Source organism: Myxine glutinosa, chromosome 2 (assembly GCF_964187855.1).
Source record: "Myxine glutinosa chromosome 2, kmMyxGlut1.1, whole genome shotgun sequence".
Classification (NCBI taxonomy): Eukaryota; Metazoa; Chordata; class Myxini; order Myxiniformes; family Myxinidae; genus Myxine; species Myxine glutinosa.
In genome coordinates this window covers 5828797-5848610 of record NC_136262.1, presented here as the reverse complement: position 1 = coordinate 5848610, position 19814 = coordinate 5828797, and the positions used below count along the sequence as shown (strand labels likewise).

Here is a 19814-nt window from a genome sequence, read left to right as displayed (position 1 = left end):
TATGCTTTTCCTCAGTGAGGAATTTGACCTGGGTCTTGCGCAATGGGGACCGCCCCCCATTGATATTCAGGGTAGCTACAGAAAAGGTCATGTGAAGAAGAAGGAGAAGGGGTTATATAGCGGAAGGTTGGTCTACTTGTAGCTCTTCCTTCGCTTTGATGATGTACTTCTTGAGGCGGTATACTTCTCGTTCCCCAACTCCGAGCTGGCTGGACTTCAGAACGAGATATTTCACCGATGTTATGAAGATTTTTAGGTCTGGAAAGAAATCTTTCACCTTTACTCGCCTCTTCCGAAAAGTGTCTTTCAGGAATTTTAGAATTTCTGCGGTTGTGATGCTCGGATCACCCTCCGGCCCATGAGACAACAACAATTCGTTCCAAGCCTCGATGCTGATGCTAGACGTGAGGGATGAGGCTCCATCGGAGTCATTGTCCAATTGATCAGCGTGAGTCTCACCCTCTAACGGTAAAGCAGGCGCCGGTGCAGCAAATGCTGCGTGCGCCATCCCCTGAATGTCTGCAGGTTTTGGACGCGTCTGCAAATCAGACAATGATGCAACAGGGGTTGCGAGATTCACCTCTTCATGACCCGCTACGGTCATGCCACACTCCGGAATTATATGAGACGTTTCAACGACAGAACTTGTACATGTCATGAGAGCACAGCCTGGGACATCCTGAGGCACAACCTCCTCAGGTGCGCCATGCCCGGCTGATACAGAAACTGTGCGTTCCATGTCTGCGCAGCCCGGGACATTTTGAGGCACGACCTCCTCTGGTCCCTCACGCCCCGCACAGACAGAAACTGTGCATTCTATGTCAGCACAGCCCGGGACATTCTGAGGCACGGCCTCCTCAGGTCCCTCACGCCCCGCAGAGACGGAGGCTAAAATGGGCTCATCGTTGACTTCAGCATTTAAAGGAGCTGCAGGTCCATTATTGTCATCACAAGCAGCTCTTTCACTCTGATTCATTAATTCTTTGTCATCATCAGGAGTTAGAGATGCAAATCTATTGTGTAAGGTTATGCTGGTAACACAAGGAGCCACCTCAGTGAGGAGTCCTTTGTCGTTTCCAGTCAACACAATCTTTTTCGAATCCCTTGTTGCTGCTTCGTCATTAACGTTCGGCCGTTTGTGCTTCTTCCGAGCAGTAACAACAGTGAAACCTCCATCATCCACGGAGGTATCTCTCTCTGCTGCTGTCGATGTCGACGGCTGATTGTCCACAGCATTAGGCCTACCAGGTGCCGCCTGTTTAGGCGTGCCCACGGGGACTGTTACCTTCGTACAGGTAACTCTCACTGCTGCCGTCGATGTGGACGGCTGATCGTCCGCAGCATTACCAGGTTCTGTCTGCTCGGGTGTTCTCACGGGGACAGTTACCGTCGTGCAGGCACCTTTAACATGTCCGTGTTGCCCACAAATGAAAGAGGTCGTCATTTCGGTCGACACATATATTTGATAGTTATGACCATTGAGCGACAGCGTCATGGTCGCATTAAGCGTCTGAGCATTGTCTTTGAGAATAATATAACAATGACGCCGGAAGGTCATGATGTGTCGGAGCGAGGCATCTGCTCGAAGTCGCAGGGGGATCATGGATATCCGGGACACGACGGTGCCGAAACTATAAAGCGAAGAGGCAATCTGCTCGCTTTTTAAAGAGGGCGGTAAATTCGACAAAATGATTCGAACCGCCGGTGTGTCCACCGGACTAACACTTATGTAAATGCCCTGTGGTAAGGGCAGACCGTGTTCTACCACCTCATTAATGAGGCGTTCCTTTGATACAAAGACCACGATTCTGTGGTTCATCCTGGAGGAGGTGAGGACATTATCCAGGCCGACAAGGTTACCAATACTGGTTACCACGTCCTCGACACTCACCGTCAGACGGGGAAGCAATAAGCCCGTGTTTACGAGTCAATGACTCATACCTGCTATTGTGCAAACGAACATTCTCCATAGCTATAAATAAATTAAAACTAAAGAAACAGTTTCAAAATCAAACAAAAGAGAACCTGTCGCGAGCAAAACCTGCAGGCGAAGGTAAAAGGAAAGTAAAAATAATGAAAAGCCAATTGCCAGCTATGAGAAACACGGCAAGCAGAGCACAGGCCCGAAGAACACAAGGTTCTTTCGGCCTCGCACACAAACTCACCGTGCGCGCTCTCTTTCTCTCTCCTGTCTCAACAAAAAAAGGAAACACGGGGAGAACTTCACAAACACGTACAAGGACACAGAGGGAGTGAAATGGGGATAGGAAAGACAACAACACAGCACAGTACTCACAGCTCCTAGAGAGAGAGAGAGAGAGAGAGAGAGAGAGAGAGAGAGAGAAAAAGAGAGAAAAAGAGAAAGAGAAAGAGAAAGAGAAAGAGAAAGAGAAAGAGAAAGAGAAAAAGAAAAAGACACACATAGATAGAGACACACAGATAGATAGAGGGGAGACATCAAGTAAACCCCCTGTTCTACAAATCTTACTTCTCTAATCTTATTCATCAACACGTAACTCAGCAAGACCTCAACGAGCCAGATTCGAGAATGTATCCTGAGCCAAGACGTAATGATGTTTCCCAGCTGCGACCCGGGAATAACCTTAGCGGAACCGAAAATGTCGGTAACTTCAATTTGCAGTTTGTATTATTCTACAAAAGCAGAAACTATTCAGAATGAAGCGTGACGGAGAAACTATGGCTCCTTTTATATCGAGATTATGGGGTGCAACAAACAGAAATAAAGTTTGCACTATCAAGTACCACATTGATCGTTATCATTTTCTGTGTAGGACATGGTTTATCGTTATCATTTCCTGTATAGGACATGGTTGATCGTTATAATTTCCTGTGTAGGACATGGTTGATCGTTATCATTTCCTGCATAGGACATGGTTGATCGTTATCATTTCCTGTATAGGACATGGTTGATTGTTATCATTTCCTGTGTAGGACATGGTTGATCGTTATAATTTCCTGTGTAGGACATGGTTGATCGTTATCATTTCCTGTGTAGGACATGGTTGATCGTTATCATTTCCTGTATAGGACATGGTTGATCGTTATCATTTCCTGTATAGGATATGGTTGATTGTTATCATTTCCTGTGTAGGACATGGTTGATCGTTATCATTTCCTGTATAGGACATGGTTGATCGTTATCATTTCCTGTATAGGACATGGTTGATCGTTACCATTTCCTGTGTAGGGTATGGTTGATCGTTATCATTTCCTGTATAGGACATGGTTGATCGTTATCATTTCCTGTGTAGGACATGGGAATTGATCGTTATCATTTCCTGTGTAGGACATGGTTGATCGTTATCATTTCTTGTATAGGACATGGTTTGATCGTTATCATTTCCTGTATAGGACATGGTTGATTGTTATCATTTCCTGTGTAGGACATGGTTAATCGTTATATCATTTCCTGTATAGGACATGGTTGATCGTTATCATTTCCTGTATAGGATATGGTTGATCGTTATCATTTCCTGTGTAGGACATGGTTGATCGTTATCATTTCCTGTATAGGACATGGTTGATCGTTATCATTTCCTGTATAGGACATGGTTGATCGTTACCATTTCCTGTGTAGGGTATGGTTGATCGTTATCATTTCCTGTATAGGACATGGTTGATCGTTATCATTTCCTGTGTAGGACATGGTTGATCGTTATCATTTCCTGTATAGGACATGGTTGATCGTTATCATTTCCTGTGTAGGACATGGTTGATCGTTATCATTTCCTGTGTTGGACATGGTTGATCGTTATCATTTCCTGTATAGGACATGGTTGATCGTTATCATTTCCTGTGTAGGACATCGTTCATCGTTATCATTTCCTGTATAGGACATGGTTGATCGTTATCATTTCCTGTATAGGACATGGTTGATCATTATCATTTCCTGTATAGGACATGGTTGATCGTTATCATTTCCTGTGTAGGATATGGTTGATCGTTATCATTTCCTGTGTAGGACATGGTTGATCGTTATCATTTCCTGTATAGGACATGGTTGATCGTTATCATTTCCTGTATAGGACATGGTTGATCGTTATCATTTCCTGTGTAGGATATGGTTGATCTTTATCATTTCCTGTATAGGACATGGTTTATCGTTATCATTTCCTGCATAGGATATGGTTGATCGTTATCATTTCCTGTGTAGGATATGGTTGGTCGTTATCATTTCCTGTATAGGGCATGGTTGATCGTTATCATTTCCTGTATAGGACATGGTTGATCGTTATCATTTCCTGTATAGGACATGGTTGATCGTTATCATTTCCTGTGTAGGACATGGTTGATCGTTATCATTTCCTGTATAGGACATGGTTGATCGTTATCATTTCCTGTATAGGACATGGTTGATCGTTATCATTTCCTGTGTCGGACATGGTTGATCGTTATCATTTCCTGTGTAGGACATGGTTGATCGTTATCATTTCCTGTATAGGACATGGTTGATCGTTATCATTTCCTGTATAGGACATGGTTGATCGTTATCATTTCCTGTATAGGACATGGTTGATCGTTATCATTTCCTGTGTCGGACATGGTTGATCGTTATCATTTCCTGTGTAGGACATGGTTGATCGTTATCATTTCCTGTGTCGGACATAGTTTATCGTTATCATTTCCTGTATAGGACATGGTTTATCGTTATCATTTCCTGTATAGGACATGGTTGATCGTTATCATTTCCTGTATAGGACATGGTTGATCGTTATCATTTCCTGTATAGGACATGGTTGATCGTTATCATTTCCTGTATAGGACATGGTTGATCGTTATCATTTCCTGTGTCGGACATGGTTGATCGTTATCATTTCCTGTGTAGGACATGGTTGATCGTTATCATTTCCTGTATAGGACATGGTTGATCGTTATCATTTCCTGTATAGGACATGGTTGATCGTTATCATTTCCTGTATAGGACATGGTTGATCGTTATCATTTCCTGTGTCGGACATGGTTGATCGTTATCATTTCCTGTGTAGGACATGGTTGATCGTTATCATTTCCTGTGTCGGACATAGTTTATCGTTATCATTTCCTGTATAGGACATGGTTTATCGTTATCATTTCCTGTATAGGACATGGTTGATCGTTATCATTTCCTGTATAGGACATGGTTGATGGTTATCATTTCCTGTGTAGGATATGGTTGATCTTTATCATTTCCTGTATAGGACATGGTTTATCGTTATCATTTCCTGCATAGGATATGGTTGATCGTTATCATTTCCTGTGTAGGATATGGTTGGTTGTTATCATTTCCTGTATAGGACATGGTTGATCGTTATCATTTCCTGTGTAGGACATGGTTGATCGTTATCATTTCCTGTGTCGGACATGGTTGATCGTTATCATTTCCTGTATAGGACATGGTTGATCGTTATCATTTCCTGTGTAGGACATGGTTGATCGTTATCATTTCCTGTGTCGGACATGGTTGATCGTTATCATTTCCTGTGTAGGACATGGTTGATCGTTATCGTTTCCTGTATAGGACATGGTTGATCGTTATCATTTCCTGTATAGGACATGGTTGATCGTTATCATTTCCTGTATAGGACATGGTTGATCGTTATCATTTCCTGTGTCGGACATGATTGATCGTTATCATTTCCTGTGTAGGACATGGTTGATCGTTATCATTTCCTGTATAGGACATGGTTGATCGTTATCATTTCCTGTATAGGACATGGTTGATCGTTATCATTTCCTGTATAGGACATGGTTGATCGTTATCATTTCCTGTATAGGACATGGTTGATCGTTATCATTTCCTGTGTCGGACATGGTTGATCGTTATCATTTCCTGTGTAGGACATGGTTGATCGTTATCATTTCCTGTGTCGGACATAGTTTATCGTTATCATTTCCTGTATAGGACATGGTTGATCGTTATCATTTACTGTATAGCACATGGTTGATCGTTATCATTTCCTGTATAGGACATGGTTGATATATCTCAAAAAAAAAAAAATTCTAACATTCACACAACAGTTCCTAGATCATGTTGTCCTGCCATGGGACACTGCCGACGTTGTTGTAGTAGTGCTTGAGGTAAACGCGCACAGCCTTGGCGAGCTAAAGACTTCGAGCTGCGAGCTAAAGACTGGTGGTACCACCAATCGTAAGGTCGTGCAACCAGTCGGGACAGGTCGTGACTGGTTTCACTACCGATCTTGAGGTCGTACGACAGGTGGCACCACCAATCGTCAGGTGGCAGGACCCGTAGCACGACCAATCATGCAACTACTTGACCCGCGATCATGCACGACTGGTGGTGCATCCATGCACAACTGGTGGTACGACCATGTAAGACCTGTCTGCGACCTCTTACGATTTGGAATCGCAGGTCAAATTTTGAACATGACCATCGACCTTGCTGCGACTGATTTTGCTCTGGCGATCACCCAAGACCTCTGCGACCAGTCGCGCGCTCTTTCTACGATTTGCCAGCGATTCCAACATTTTTCGGTCGCAGCTAGGTCGTAACCTGGCCGCAGGCCCGGTGTGACTGGGGCCTAAGATGTCATCATGTGATGCTGTAAGATTTCATCATGTGATGCTGTACGATGTGATCATGTGATGCTGTAAGATGTGATCATGTGATGCTGGAAGACGTAATCATGTAATGCTGTAAAATGTGATCATGTGATCCTGTGATTTAGTAACATGGTGCCTTTGCAGCTGTTGGGGGCGACTGCAATCGAAGACAAACTCCAAGAGGCCGTGCCGGAGACGATCGCAAAGCTCGCAATGGCCAACATAAAGCTCTGGGTGCTCACAGGCGACAAACAAGGTTGTGGTTGTTGTGTTGTTGGGGGTTTTGTGCTGATCGGTGTGGTTGTTGTTGTTGTTGATTGGTTGGTGGTTTTGTGCTGATTGCTGTGGTTGTTGTTGTTGTTGTTGAATGATTGGTGATTTTATGCTGATGGGTGTGGTTGTTGTTGTCCCGGTGTGTACCCCAGTTTAGAATAGGTACACCGTATCTCTGCGTGTCGTAAGAGGCGACTAAGAGGGTTGGCGTCAGGAAGGGCATCCGGCCATAAAAACATTGCCTCAAAAAGGGAACCATGACAATTACAACTACATATGGGCAGGGTGCAGCCCCAAGTACCCCGTGGGGGACCCCACTCCCTCTCCTCAAAACTCAAGGTGGGGAACCCGATCGAAGCAAACGTGGAAATCACTCCATTTATGACGACGAAACGTCTGATGCCCCACGTGGAGATCGGTTTCTGAGGTTTGGGACATGAAATGTAGGGACAATGACAGGTAGATCAGGAGAAGTGGTGGAAGTATTGGTCAGAAGAAGAGTGGACATATGTTGTGTGCAGGAGTCGAGATGGAAGGGAAGTGGTGTGAGAATGGTGAAGGGTAAGCAGGGACAGAAATACAAGTTTGTGTGGCAAGGGTGCCCGGAGGGCGTGAATGGTGTTGGTGTCCTGTTTTCTGAGGAGTTTGTAGACAGTGTGGTGAGTGTGACTAGAGTGAGTGATAGGTTGATGATGGTGAAAATGATGATTGGAAAGCTCTTGGTGAACGTCATCTCAGGATATGCTCTGCAGGTTGGTCGGGGCGATGAAGAGAAGGACAAGTTCTGGTGTGCGATAGAGAAGCTGATGGAAAACGTGAAAGATGAGGAAGTTGTTGTGGTAGGAGGAGACATAAATGGACATGTGGGAAGGCGTATGGACGGTTTTGAGGGAGTTCATGGGTGTTACGGATATGGTGTGAGAAATGGAGAAGGTCAAAGGATTTTTGAGTTTGCTGATGGAGCTGATTTGTTGATTTGTAATACTCAGTTCCAGAAAGCAGATAATAAGCTTGTTACATACACGTCAGGTGGGTCGACGACAACCGTTGACTACCTGATGGTGCGTATGCGAGATAGGGGGCTCCTCCGGGACACAAAGGTGATCCCGGGGGAGGAGGCTGTTTCACAGCACCACTTGGTTGTCTGTGACATAAGGGTGAAAGGTGCGAGGAGAGCTCGGCTGGTGAAGTACCAACCGAGAATGAAGGTGTGGAGGTTGAAAGAGGTGACAGTAGCCTAAGGGAGGCATTAAAAGAGAGGTTGAGTATGGTCGAGGATGATGTGGTTCAGCTTGAAAGTGGTTGGATGTCAATGAAAGATAGTCTGTTGGGAGCCGTTGGTGAGGTATGTGGATGGACAAAAGGTCCACCGAGGCACTCGGAAACATGGTGGTGGGATGATGAAAGAGGATTGACGAGAAGAGGAAGAAGTTCAAGGAGTGGCAGAAGGCGAAGGGTACGTGAGCAGAAAAAGCAGAGCATGAAAGTTATAAGGCAGCCAGGAAGGCTGCAAAGAAAGAGGTAGCAAAGGTGCCGGAGGCATGTAGGAAAATGTTCGGAGAATGCTTGGATTTGGAAGAGGGTCAGAGAGATGGAAGAGATATATGGAAATGCTGTTGAATGCAGAGAATGAATGGGATGGCAACATCGAGAGTAACTCAGTTTTAGGACTGGCAGAGAAGATAACTGAGAAGGAAGTTGAGGAAGTGATAAAAGCAATGAAGAGTAGAAAAGCGGGAGGGCTGACAGGAGTTGTGGGAGATATGTTGAAGGCAGCGGGAAGTTGGGGTGTGAAGAGAATGCCAGAGATCTGTAATCTTGTGGTGATAGAAGGCCGCATTCCAGTGGATTGGGATCTGAGGACCCTCGTCCCTCTGTACAAGGGGAAAGGTGACCCTCTGGAGTGTGGCTCGTACCGAGCGATAAAGTTATTGGAGCATGGAATGAAGGTATTGGAAAGGGTGTTGGAGAGGAGGATAAGGAAGAAAGTGAAGATCGACGAAATGCAGTTTGGATTTATGCCAGGAAGAGGAATGACAGACGCGCTTGTTATTGTGAGGCAGTTGCAGGAGAAGTACATGGAGAAGAGGAAGAAGTTGTTTCTTGGGTTTGTTGATCTGGAGAAAGCATTCAATCGGGTTCCATGTGAAGTAGTGACATGGGCATTGAGGAAGTTAGGAGTGGAGTTATGGTTTATCAGAGTAGTGATGGCAATGTACAAAAGAGCACGCACAGCTGTAAGGACGAAGGACGGGAACAGTGGTGAGTTTGAGGTGAAGGTGGGAGTGCATCAGGGGTCGGGACTAAGTCCACTACGATTTGTATCTGTGATGGAGGTGCTGGCTTGGAACGTAAAGGAGGGTTTACCGTGGGAGTTGTTGTAAGCAGATGATCTGGTGTTGATTGCAGAAAGTATGGATGGACTGAAGGAGAAGATGAACAAGTGGAAGGAATGTATGGAGACAAAAGGTCTGAAGGTGAATATCGGAAAAATGAAGGTGATGGCAAGTGGTAAAACATGTGGTGAGGTGGAAAGAACTGGGAAGTGGCCCTGTGCTGTGTGCAGGAAGGGTGTCGGAGTGAATTCCATTCAATGTACAATGTGCGCTGAGTGGGTTCATCAAAAATGTAGTGGTTTGAGAGGGTCATTAACCAGTGTGGCAGCTACATTCAAGTGTAAGGTGTGCACAGAGGGAGCTGCAGATGGAGGAAATGTTGAGTTGGATCTTGGAGACGGCGTGAAGCTGGAAGGTGTGAAAACATTTTGCTACCTCGGAGACATGCTGAATGGAGAAGGTGGATCAGACTCGGCAACGGTTGCTCGAGTGAGATGTGCATGGAAGAAGTTTCGGGAACTGAGTGGCGTGCTGACGAGGAGGGGAGTGTCTTTGAAGCTGAAGGGAAAGGTGTATGCTGCATGTGTGAGAAGTGTTATGATTTATGTGAGCGAGACATGAGTAATGAACGTAGAGCAGCAACGAAGGCTGGAAAGGGTGGAAATGCGAATGGTTCGGTGGATGTGCGGAGTGTCGTTGAGAGAGAGGAAGACAAATGATGAATTGCGAAAGATGATGGGAATAGAGCCTGTGATTGATGCTGTGAAGAGGAACAGGTTGAGATGGTTTGGTCATGTGTTGAGGAAGGATGAAAGTGACTGGTTGAGAAGAGTGATGGAAATGAATGTGGAAAGAAGTAGAGGACGGGGAAGACCGAGAAAGACTTGGCTAAAGATGGTCGAAGAAGAAATGCTCTAGCAGGGAAAATGGCCTTAAAATGCCTGTTGTGTTGTTGTTGGTGCGGTTGTTGTTGATTGGTTGGTGGTTTTGTGCTGATCGGTGTGGTTGTTGTTGATTGGTTGGTGGTTTCATGCTGATCGGTGTGGTTGTTGTTGTTGTTGTTGATTGGTTAGTAGTTTTTTGCTGATCGGTGTGGTTGTTGTTGTTGATTGGTTAGTGGTTTTATGCTGATGGTATGGGTGTGGTTGTTGCTTGCTTCTCCATCACTTTCTTGGTATCACGTGTCAATTGTGAACATTTTTATTCTACTTTTGAATGTCCAATGAAGAGAGCTGCATTCACGCAGTGCAATGCACCTGTACAGATGTATGACCTCATCGGTTGTTACCTCTGCCACTGAAGGTGGACGGAGGTTATGTATTCACCCGTGTTTGTATGTCTGTTTGTGAGCAGGATATTTCAAAAAGTTATTGACGGATTATGATCAAATTATGTGGATGAGTTGGTCAGGTGACGAGATTGAGCTGATTTGATTTTGGTTCAGGTGCGGATGCAGATCCGGCCTATGAGTGGGATACGATTGGTTGGGGGTACGATTGGTGGTGTAGGTGTGTTTATGGCTATCTATCAACGTGCCATGTTGTTTTGTGTTATTAAACATAAATATAGGAGTGCCTCCCCCTCTATAAATATATTATGCGTTTTTCCTCTAAACTCCAAAATATTTTTATTCCGTTGAATGTACACAGCGCATGTGCGTACCCCTGATCAGGTCTTTCAGGAACAACCCTGAACATGTTTCAGTCTCCAGTAGTATCTACACTACTTTCAGAAACCTCTGTAATACATCGATAAACAAGGGACATTGATGATGTTACCGCATCACATAGCGGATCGCTGGGACCCGTCATGCTACCTGTAGTTTACCTTTTTACTTGGATCATCTATATAAATAAAGGAGTGTCTGTGTGTGTGTGTGTGTGTGTGTGTGTGTGTGTGTGTGTGTGTGTGTGTCTGTCTGTCTGGGTGTCCGCTTATAACTCAAGAACTACACATCGGAGAAACGTTTTAGACACAGATTCGGAATCAGCATAAAATTCCGGTGGTTATAGGCTACTTTTTATTTTAATATCAATGGTTTAAAAACCCGCGCCAGCTGCAATTCCATGGTGTCGTTTGTGGCGGCGCTATTGCCCCTTTCCGATCCCATGATGCATTGCGGTTCCGATTCGCGATAAGGTCTATGCGCTATCACCGACACTTTTCCACCTTTTCCATACCTTTTAATCAGATTTACCTTATCGTCCATCGTAACCACATTACGCTTGGGAACACTAGCATTATCCTTCTTCGGACCCATGGCTAACTCAGACACAGTAAAGGAATACTGTACGTCACCTCTGTTTTGAATAAGAATCAGCAGTTGCGCGTATGTACAGTATACTGTACGTACATATTTATATATTTTTAATGTGCTTTTTATTGTATTTTAAATTGTTTTTAGCTTCTTTTATTGTTAATTTGTTTTTATTTTACATATTTATTTATTATTTGCACATAGTTGCACATAATAATAAATTGTTAATTTATTAAACATAATTTATGTTTACATAGCCTTAAAAATATATTTTTAAGGAAAACAAATGTTTTCACGTCCGTAGGAGTGACCTAATGTCGCACATAATGACGTTCGCTGCCCTGTCATGAAAGACATTATGATTCTCTTGCCAAAGTGACATGCAGATCAGGCAGTAAACCTCCCAACTAAGTTTCTCAACAGTCGTCAGCCTCAAGGACTCCCAACACACAGGTTGATTCTCAAGGTCGGAGCACCAATCATGCTTCTAAGGAATCTTGATCCACCAAAGCTGTGTAATGGAACACGATTGACAATCCAGCAAATGATGCCGCATGTCCTGGAGGCAACCATCCTCTCAGGACAATACAGAGGAGAGAAAGTATTCATTCCAAGGATACCACTTATTCCACCTGACCTTCCATTCTCCTTCAAGAGGATTCAGTTCCCCATCAGGCTATGTTTTGCTATGTCCATCAACAGGGTGCAGGGGCAATCAATGAAGGTTGTAGGCCTGAACTTCACAGAACAAGTGTTTGCCCATGGCCAGCTGTACGTGGGCTGCTCGAGGGTTGGAAAACCAAGCAATCTTTATGTCTTGGCACCAAGTAAGAAAACCAGAAATGTTGTATACCCAGAGGTTTTGAGAAATTGAAAATTGAAAAAACGTCATGTAGGAAATGTACTGTGATATTGCTCTAAATTCTAAAATATACATATGTTCTTTTCATCATATATTTGTATTATTCTTATTCAACCTGGGCGAAGCCGGGTACCTCAGCTAGTCTAGCATAACCCAGTGGGGATGGTGGGGGAGGAGGCAAGATTGAGAAAATGAAACTGAATGTGGAGGAGTGTAGCTGTAGGAAGGAAAGGGAATGGGAAGTTTGGGAAGGAAAGGGATTGGGAAGATTGGGAATAAGAGTAAGAGAGGTCAGGAAGAGGGTGAGTGCACAACATATTCCAGGAAGGTGTGGAAATTCTGCCATTTTGTTCCATAATAGTTTTTTTTTTTGTATACAGAATCGAGGATCGTGAAAGAGCTAACATTTATCACACAAAAAAAATCAAACAGACACACAAAGTATATAATAAGGGGCGCAGTAGACAAGATGGGGAGAGAAGGGGAAGCACAAACACAACATTTGTGAGGGACATCGGGAATGTGTGGGAGGGGGAGGGCTTGGGGGGAGGTAGCGGGGGGGGGGGGGGGGAGGGGGGTTAGGGTTAGGCTCACTGTCTGTACGTGATTTTGGCTCACTGTACGTGATTTTGGCTCATGGTCTATACGTGATTTTCGCTCTGTCTATACGTGATTTTGGCTCATGGTCTATACGTGATTTTGGCCCATGGTCTATATGTGATTTTGGCTCACGGTCTATACGTGATTTTGGCTCACTGTCTGTACGTGATTTTGGCTCATGGTCGATACGTGATTTTCGCTCACTGTCTATACGTGATTTTGGCTCATGGTCTATACGTGATTATGGCTCACGGTCTATATGTGATTTTCTCACACGGTCTATACGTGATTATGGCTCATGGTCTATATGTGATTTTCTCACACGGTCTTTACGTGATTTTGGCTCACGGTCTATACATGATTTTGGCTCATGGTCTATAGGTGATTTTGGCCCACGGACTATACATGATTTTGGATCACGGTCTATACGTGATTTTGTCTCACGGTCTATACGTGATTTTGGCTCATGGTCTATACGTGATTTTGGCTCACGGTCTATATGTGATTTTCTCACACGGTCTTTACGTGATTTTGGCTCACGGCCTATAGGTGATTTTGGCCCACGGACTATACATGATTTTGGATCACGGTCTATATGTGATTTTGGCTCACGGTCTATACGTGATTTTGGCTCACGGTCTATAGGTGATTTTGGCTCACAGTCTATACGTGATTTTGGCCCATGGTCGATGCATGATTTTGGCCCATGGTCTATACGTGATTTTGGCCCACAGTCTATAGTGATTTTGCCTCGTGGTCGATGCATGATTTTGGCCCATGGTCTATACGTGATTTTGGCCCACAGTCTATAGTGATTTTGCCTCGTGGTCGATGCATGATTTTGGCCCACAGTCTATACGTGATTTTGGCTCATGGTCAATGCATGATTTTGGCCCACGGTCTATACGTGATTTTGGCCCACAGTCTATACGTGATTTTGGCTCACGGTCAATGCATGATTTTGGCCCACGGTCTATACGTGATTTTGCCCCACGGTCTATACATGATTTTGGCCCACGGTCGATGCATGATTTTGGCCCATGGTCTATACGTGATTTTGGCCCACGGTCTTTACGTGATTTTGCCCAACGGTCAAAACGTGATTTTTGCTCACGGTCTAAACGTGATTTTGCCCCATGGTCTATACGTGATTTTGGCTCACTGTATATACGTGATTTTGGCTCACTGTCGAAACGTGATTTTGGCTCACGGTCAAAACGTGATTTTGGCTCATGGTCAAAACGTGATTTTGGCTCATGGTCAAAACGTGATTTTGGCTCACGGTCTATACATGATTTTGGCCCACGGTCTATTCATGATTTTGAAGATTATTTGTACATCAGGTCACTCACTGAATTCAACCACCAATTATTTTTGAGGTCAAAAGTATGCTCTATGAGTGCCATTCTACTTTGTTCTCTTTTGCCAAGTGTCACTCGCTGAGTGATTTTTCATTCTGTCTGTCTCTCTGTCTGTATGTCAGTCGCCTACAGGTCACAATTTTCCACCAATCTTCATGAAACTTCACCAAATGGTAGAGTTGGTCATAAGCAAGAAGCTTATTGTTTTGGGGGTCAAAAGTTCAATAGGTCAACATAGGCCAAAGGTCATCAACTTTGTCAAATTACTAAAATCCTCAATTTTCATCCAATTGACTTGAAATTTTAAGAGGATTTGCATATCTGGTAACTGAATTCAACCACCAATTATTTTTGAGGTCATCATAGGCCAACAACTTATTTTAGGGATTATACAAGTATCATGATGTACACGACATATTTCTTGTTAGTCTAGTAGGAAGACTAGGTCCCCCTGCACCCCCCGGAGATATACTTCTAATCAGTGTTTCTAGATTGGAAAAAATGTGTAGAAAATGACTAGCTATGGCCCCAAGCTGAAAAAATGTCCCACATACCATTTTTATGCAAATTACTGCTGCAAATTTTATGCAAAATTATGCAAATTTTATGCAAATTTTTGATGAGTAGAGTTGAGGGGTCTTTGAGGGCTTCATCGAGGTGCTCTCGGTTGCAAGACTGGGTCATTCTGAGAAGCACAGCAGGGTCAGAGATCATGATGTTCTCCTCCTCAGTGAATCTCTCCATCAACAGCCTCTCCATTGCCTCACACACTGTTTTGAGGCAAAAGAGGGACTTTGCGTAGGCCTTTCCACTGAGAACACCTTTGAGAGATCCACTTGTTACTAGTTGTGCCTCAAAGAGAATCTCTGCATATCCAGAACCACGCATCTTGTGTCCAGTGAGCATCCCGATGTAGTTCATGGATGTGTGGAAGGGTCCAATCGTTACTACATGACTAGCAAATTCATTTGGCCAGCGCCAGATGATGGGAAGGGCTTTCATGCAGACACCCAGATCAAATGTATTCAGGACCCATCTCTGACCCACCTCAGCAGTTGCTGCCTCGGAACGCTTCAGTAGCTCACGAACAACTGCGTTGTCTGTGATCGGTCTGTGCCTGGTGCCTGCATGGCATGGCAATGGCCTGCAGCCTGTGCCTGGGCTAGGGGGTTTCACCTCTGCAACTGGTTCTCCCCCACCCAGCAAATCAACAGTCGACTACTGCACGCCTATCCACCAACCGATCACAGACAACGCAGTTGTTCGTGAGCTACTGAAGCGTTCCGAGGCAGCAACTGCTGAGGTGGGTCAGAGATGGGTCCTGAATACATTTGATCTGGGTGTCTGCATGAAAGCCCTTCCCATCATCTGGCGCTGGCCAAATGAATTTGCTAGTCATGTAGTAACGATTGGACCCTTCCACACATCCATGAACTACATCGGGATGCTCACTGGACACAAGATGCGTGGTTCTGGATATGCAGAGATTCTCTTTGAGGCACAACTAGTAACAAGTGGATCTCTCAAAGGTGTTCTCAGTGGAAAGGCCTACGCAAAGTCCCTCTTTTGCCTCAAAACAGTGTGTGAGGCAATGGAGAGGCTGTTGATGGAGAGATTCACTGAGGAGGAGAACATCATGATCTCTGACCCTGCTGTGCTTCTCAGAATGACCCAGTCTTGCAACCGAGAGCACCTCGATGAAGCCCTCAAAGACCCCTCAACTCTACTCCTCATCAAAAATTTGCATAAAATTTGCATAATTTTGCATAAAATTTGCAGCAGTAATTTGCATAAAAATGGTATGTGGGACATTTTTTCAGCTTGGGGCCATAGCTAGTCATTTTCTACACATTTTTTCCAATCTAGAAACACTGATTAGAAGTATATCTCCGGGGGGTGCAGGGGGACCTAGTCTTCCTACTAGACTATGTTTGTTTGTCTGTCTGTCTGCACAAAATAAATATGATTTTCTCTGCAACCGTTGATCCGATTGACAGGAAATTTGCACCACAGTACCTCCTCCCATATAGTTTTTTTAATGATACTTATGATATCATAGGTCACGTGGTTCGGCCGCCATCTTGGAAAAACCGAAAAACTTTGCACCTCGATATCTCCAAAAGCTCTGCGTAGAAAAAATTGAGACATTGCACATTGTAAAGAACTATCCATGGAGAATAACATGTGTTGATGATGATGATGTCATAGGTTCCTCCATTATGACGTCATATTTCGACAAGTACAAAACCTCATCCGATCAAGATGAAATTTCTTGAGCATCATCTATGGATACATTGGTGGGGAAAAAAAAATGATGACGTCATCGGTCACGTGGTTCAGCCGACATTTTTGTTTTAACACAAAAGCCTTAAAGAACACAAAACACCACGTCCTGGCGAGGGTCTGCAATCTCTGATTGCTCTTTCTTGATAGCTCACATGGAAGGAAGTTCAGGGAAACTTCTGCGATGGTTTTTACTTGTGACTAGCAGAAGTACCCGGCATTGCCGGGCGGGGGAGGGGAGGGGGGGGGGGAGGGGGAAGGGGAGGGGATGGGAACGGGGGGGAGGGGAGGAGAGGGGGGGAGGGGAGAAGAGGGGGGGAGGGGGAGGAGAGGGGGGGAGGGGGGAGGGGGAGGGGAGGGGGGAAGAGGGAGGGGCGAGGGGGAAAGGGAGGGGGAGGGGGAAAAGGGAGGGTGAGGGGAGAAGGGGTAGGGTGGAGGGGGAGGGAAGGGGAGGGCCAGTCAACAATGACGTTGCAGTTCTCATGGTCGGAGAGCAGCACAACAATCGCGACATCGTCCTGCATCTTCGCAACAACACGAAGCGGATTTTGGAGACTCACCGATCCTGTGACGCCCTCCAATACCGGCGTTGCCGGGCGGGGGAAGGGAGACCCGTACATTACACACATTACAACATTACACACACACAAACTGTGTTTTATGTTCAATGGTCTGGCGGCGGGGATGGAACATCACGTGATCGCTCTGAGCGAATCAGCGCGCTGCTCTGCCACCAGGTCAGATTCCGTGTATAATATTCCTTGCTGAAATGCGCTGAGGTAAATATGAATAAAAAATATGGATCTCGTCAAATATTTTTAGGTCAGCGATGTCCTTCCCAGGCTCAATGGCCATGTCTGTGCCAAATATCAAGTACGTGAGCCTCTCCGTTTCGGAGTCTATCGGTAACATTACACACACACAAACTGTATTTGATGTTCAATGGTCTGGCGGCGGGAATGGAACATCACGTGATCGCTCTGAGCGAATCAGCGCGCTGCTCTGCCACCGCTCAGATTCCGTGTATAATATTCCTCGCTGAAATGCGCTGAGGTAAATATGAATAAAAAATATGGATCTCGTCAAATATCTTTAGGTCAGCCATGTCCTTCCCAGGCTCAATGGCCATGTCTGTGCCAAATATCAAGTACGTGAGCCTCTCCGTTTAGGAGTCTATCGGTAACATTACACACACACAAACTGTGTTTTATATATATAGATGGAGCCTGCATTGTAGTTTTCTGCTCTTCGTTAGAAATGTATCCATTCTGCCCCCACTGCATTATGGGATCATATAATCTCATTCTGAACTCTTGAACTCCATCGACCTGATTTCCATAATTGTTTTTTGATATAAAGATCATTGTGGTTTCTAAGAGGCTATCCTGTGATGTACTTTGTTTAACTTAAAACAAAAAAGTGAATCCCTGTACTGAGCCTTTTGTTATTTATAAAATTTATTTTCAATCTTGTCAAATGCACTTTTTGTTTCAGTATTATATTTCTCTGTGATTCTTTGTAAGTATTTTATTTTTAAACATGTTGCGGACGATTCGATATTGCAGTTTAATGCATTTTACTCACCATCATGTGCTGTTGTCCCCATTATCAGAAACTGCGGTTAACATTGGTTACTCTTGTAACATGTTAACTGATGACATGAGCGAAGTGTTTGTGGTTTCTGGATCCTCGGTCCAAGATGTCCGGGAGGAATTGCGGTGAGTTTGTCATTGGTTCATCAGAATGTGCTTGTGTTGCATTCTTTGCATTTGTCACATTGTTAGCACCTTCTCATTTTTATTTTACTGAACTCGTCGGCATGACCCAAATATTATAAATGTAAACCTCTGAATGCACATCCATTCATCAGATATAAAGGAAGTGGTGTGTTCTTAGGCGTTTGTCGACACCACATTACACTGCTTGCTATCTCAGGCTGCGGTTGCTCTTCTTGGAAGTTCCTTGACACCACATTACACTGCTTGCTATCTCAGGCTGCGGTTGCTCTTCTTGGAAGTTCCTTGACACCACATTACACTGCTTGCTATCTCAGATGGCGGTTGCTCTTCTTGGAGGTTCCTTGACACCAGGTTACGCTGCTTGCTATCTCAGATTGTGGTTGCTCTTCTTGGAGGTTCCTTGACACCAGGTTACGCTGCTTGCTATCTCAGGCTGTGGTTGCTCTTCTTGGAAGTTCCTTGACACCACATTACACTGCTTGCTATCTCAGGCTGCGGTTGCTCTTCTTGGAAGTTCCTTGACACCACATTACACTGCTTGCTATCTCAGGCTGCGGTTGCTCTTCTTGGAAGTTCCTTGACACCACATTACACTGCTTGCTATCTCAGATGGCGGTTGCTCTTCTTGGAGGTTCCTTGACACCAGGTTACGCTGCTTGCTATCTCAGATTGCGTTTGCTCTTCTTGGAGGTTCCTTGACACCAGGTTACGCTGCTTGCTATCTCAGGCTGTGGTTGCTCTTCTTGGAGGTTCCTTGACACCAGGTTATGCTCCTTGCTATCTCAGATTGCGGTTGCTCTTCTTGGAGGTTCCTTGACACCAGGTTACGCTGCTTGCTATCTCAGGCTGCGGTTGCTCTTCTTGGAGGTTCCTTGACACCAGGTTACACTGCTTGCTATCTCAGGCTGCGGTTGCTCTTCTTGGAGGTTCCTTGATACCAGGTTACACTGCTTGCTATCTCAGGCTGCGGTTGCTCTTCTTGGAGGTTCCTTGACACCAGGTTACACTGCTTGCTATCTCAGGCTGCGGTTGCCCTTCTTGGAGGTTCCTTGACACCAGGTTACACTGCTTGCTATCTCAGGCTGTGGTTGCTCTTCTTGGAGGTTCCTTGACACCAGGTTACGCTGCTTGCTATCTCAGATTGCGGTTGCTCTTCTTGGAGGTTCCTTGACACCAGGTTACACTGCTTGCTATCTCAGGCTGCGGTTGCCCTTCTTGGAGGTTCCTTGACACCAGGTTACACTGCTTGCTATCTCAGATTGCGGTTGCTCTTCTTGGAGGTTCCTTGACACCAGGTTATGCTGCTTGCTATCTCAGGCTGTGGTTGCTCTTCTTGGAGGTTCCTTGACACCAGGTTATGCTCCTTGCTATCTCAGATTGCGGTTGCTCTTCTTGGAGGTTCCTTGACACCAGGTTACGCTGCTTGCTATCTCAGGCTGCGGTTGCTCTTCTTGGAGGTTCCTTGACACCAGGTTACACTGCTTGCTATCTCAGGCTGCGGTTGCTCTTCTTGGAGGTTCCTTGATACCAGGTTACACT

At 44.9% G+C, this 19814-nt stretch overlaps 1 protein-coding gene across 3 annotated transcripts in view; it reads left to right on the top strand.

The window, feature by feature from the left end:
* LOC137422079 (phospholipid-transporting ATPase ID) overlaps positions 1-19814 on the top strand; it is a 266687-nt gene that overhangs the window by 222051 nt on the left and 24822 nt on the right. For all 3 annotated transcript variants that reach the window (XM_078772922.1, XM_078772921.1, XM_078772923.1), the window contains 2 exons: positions 6709-6820; positions 18149-18254. In XM_078772922.1, coding sequence (XP_078629048.1) covers positions 6709-6820; positions 18149-18254 — 218 coding nt within the window. The remainder of the gene's footprint in view (positions 1-6708; positions 6821-18148; positions 18255-19814) is intronic.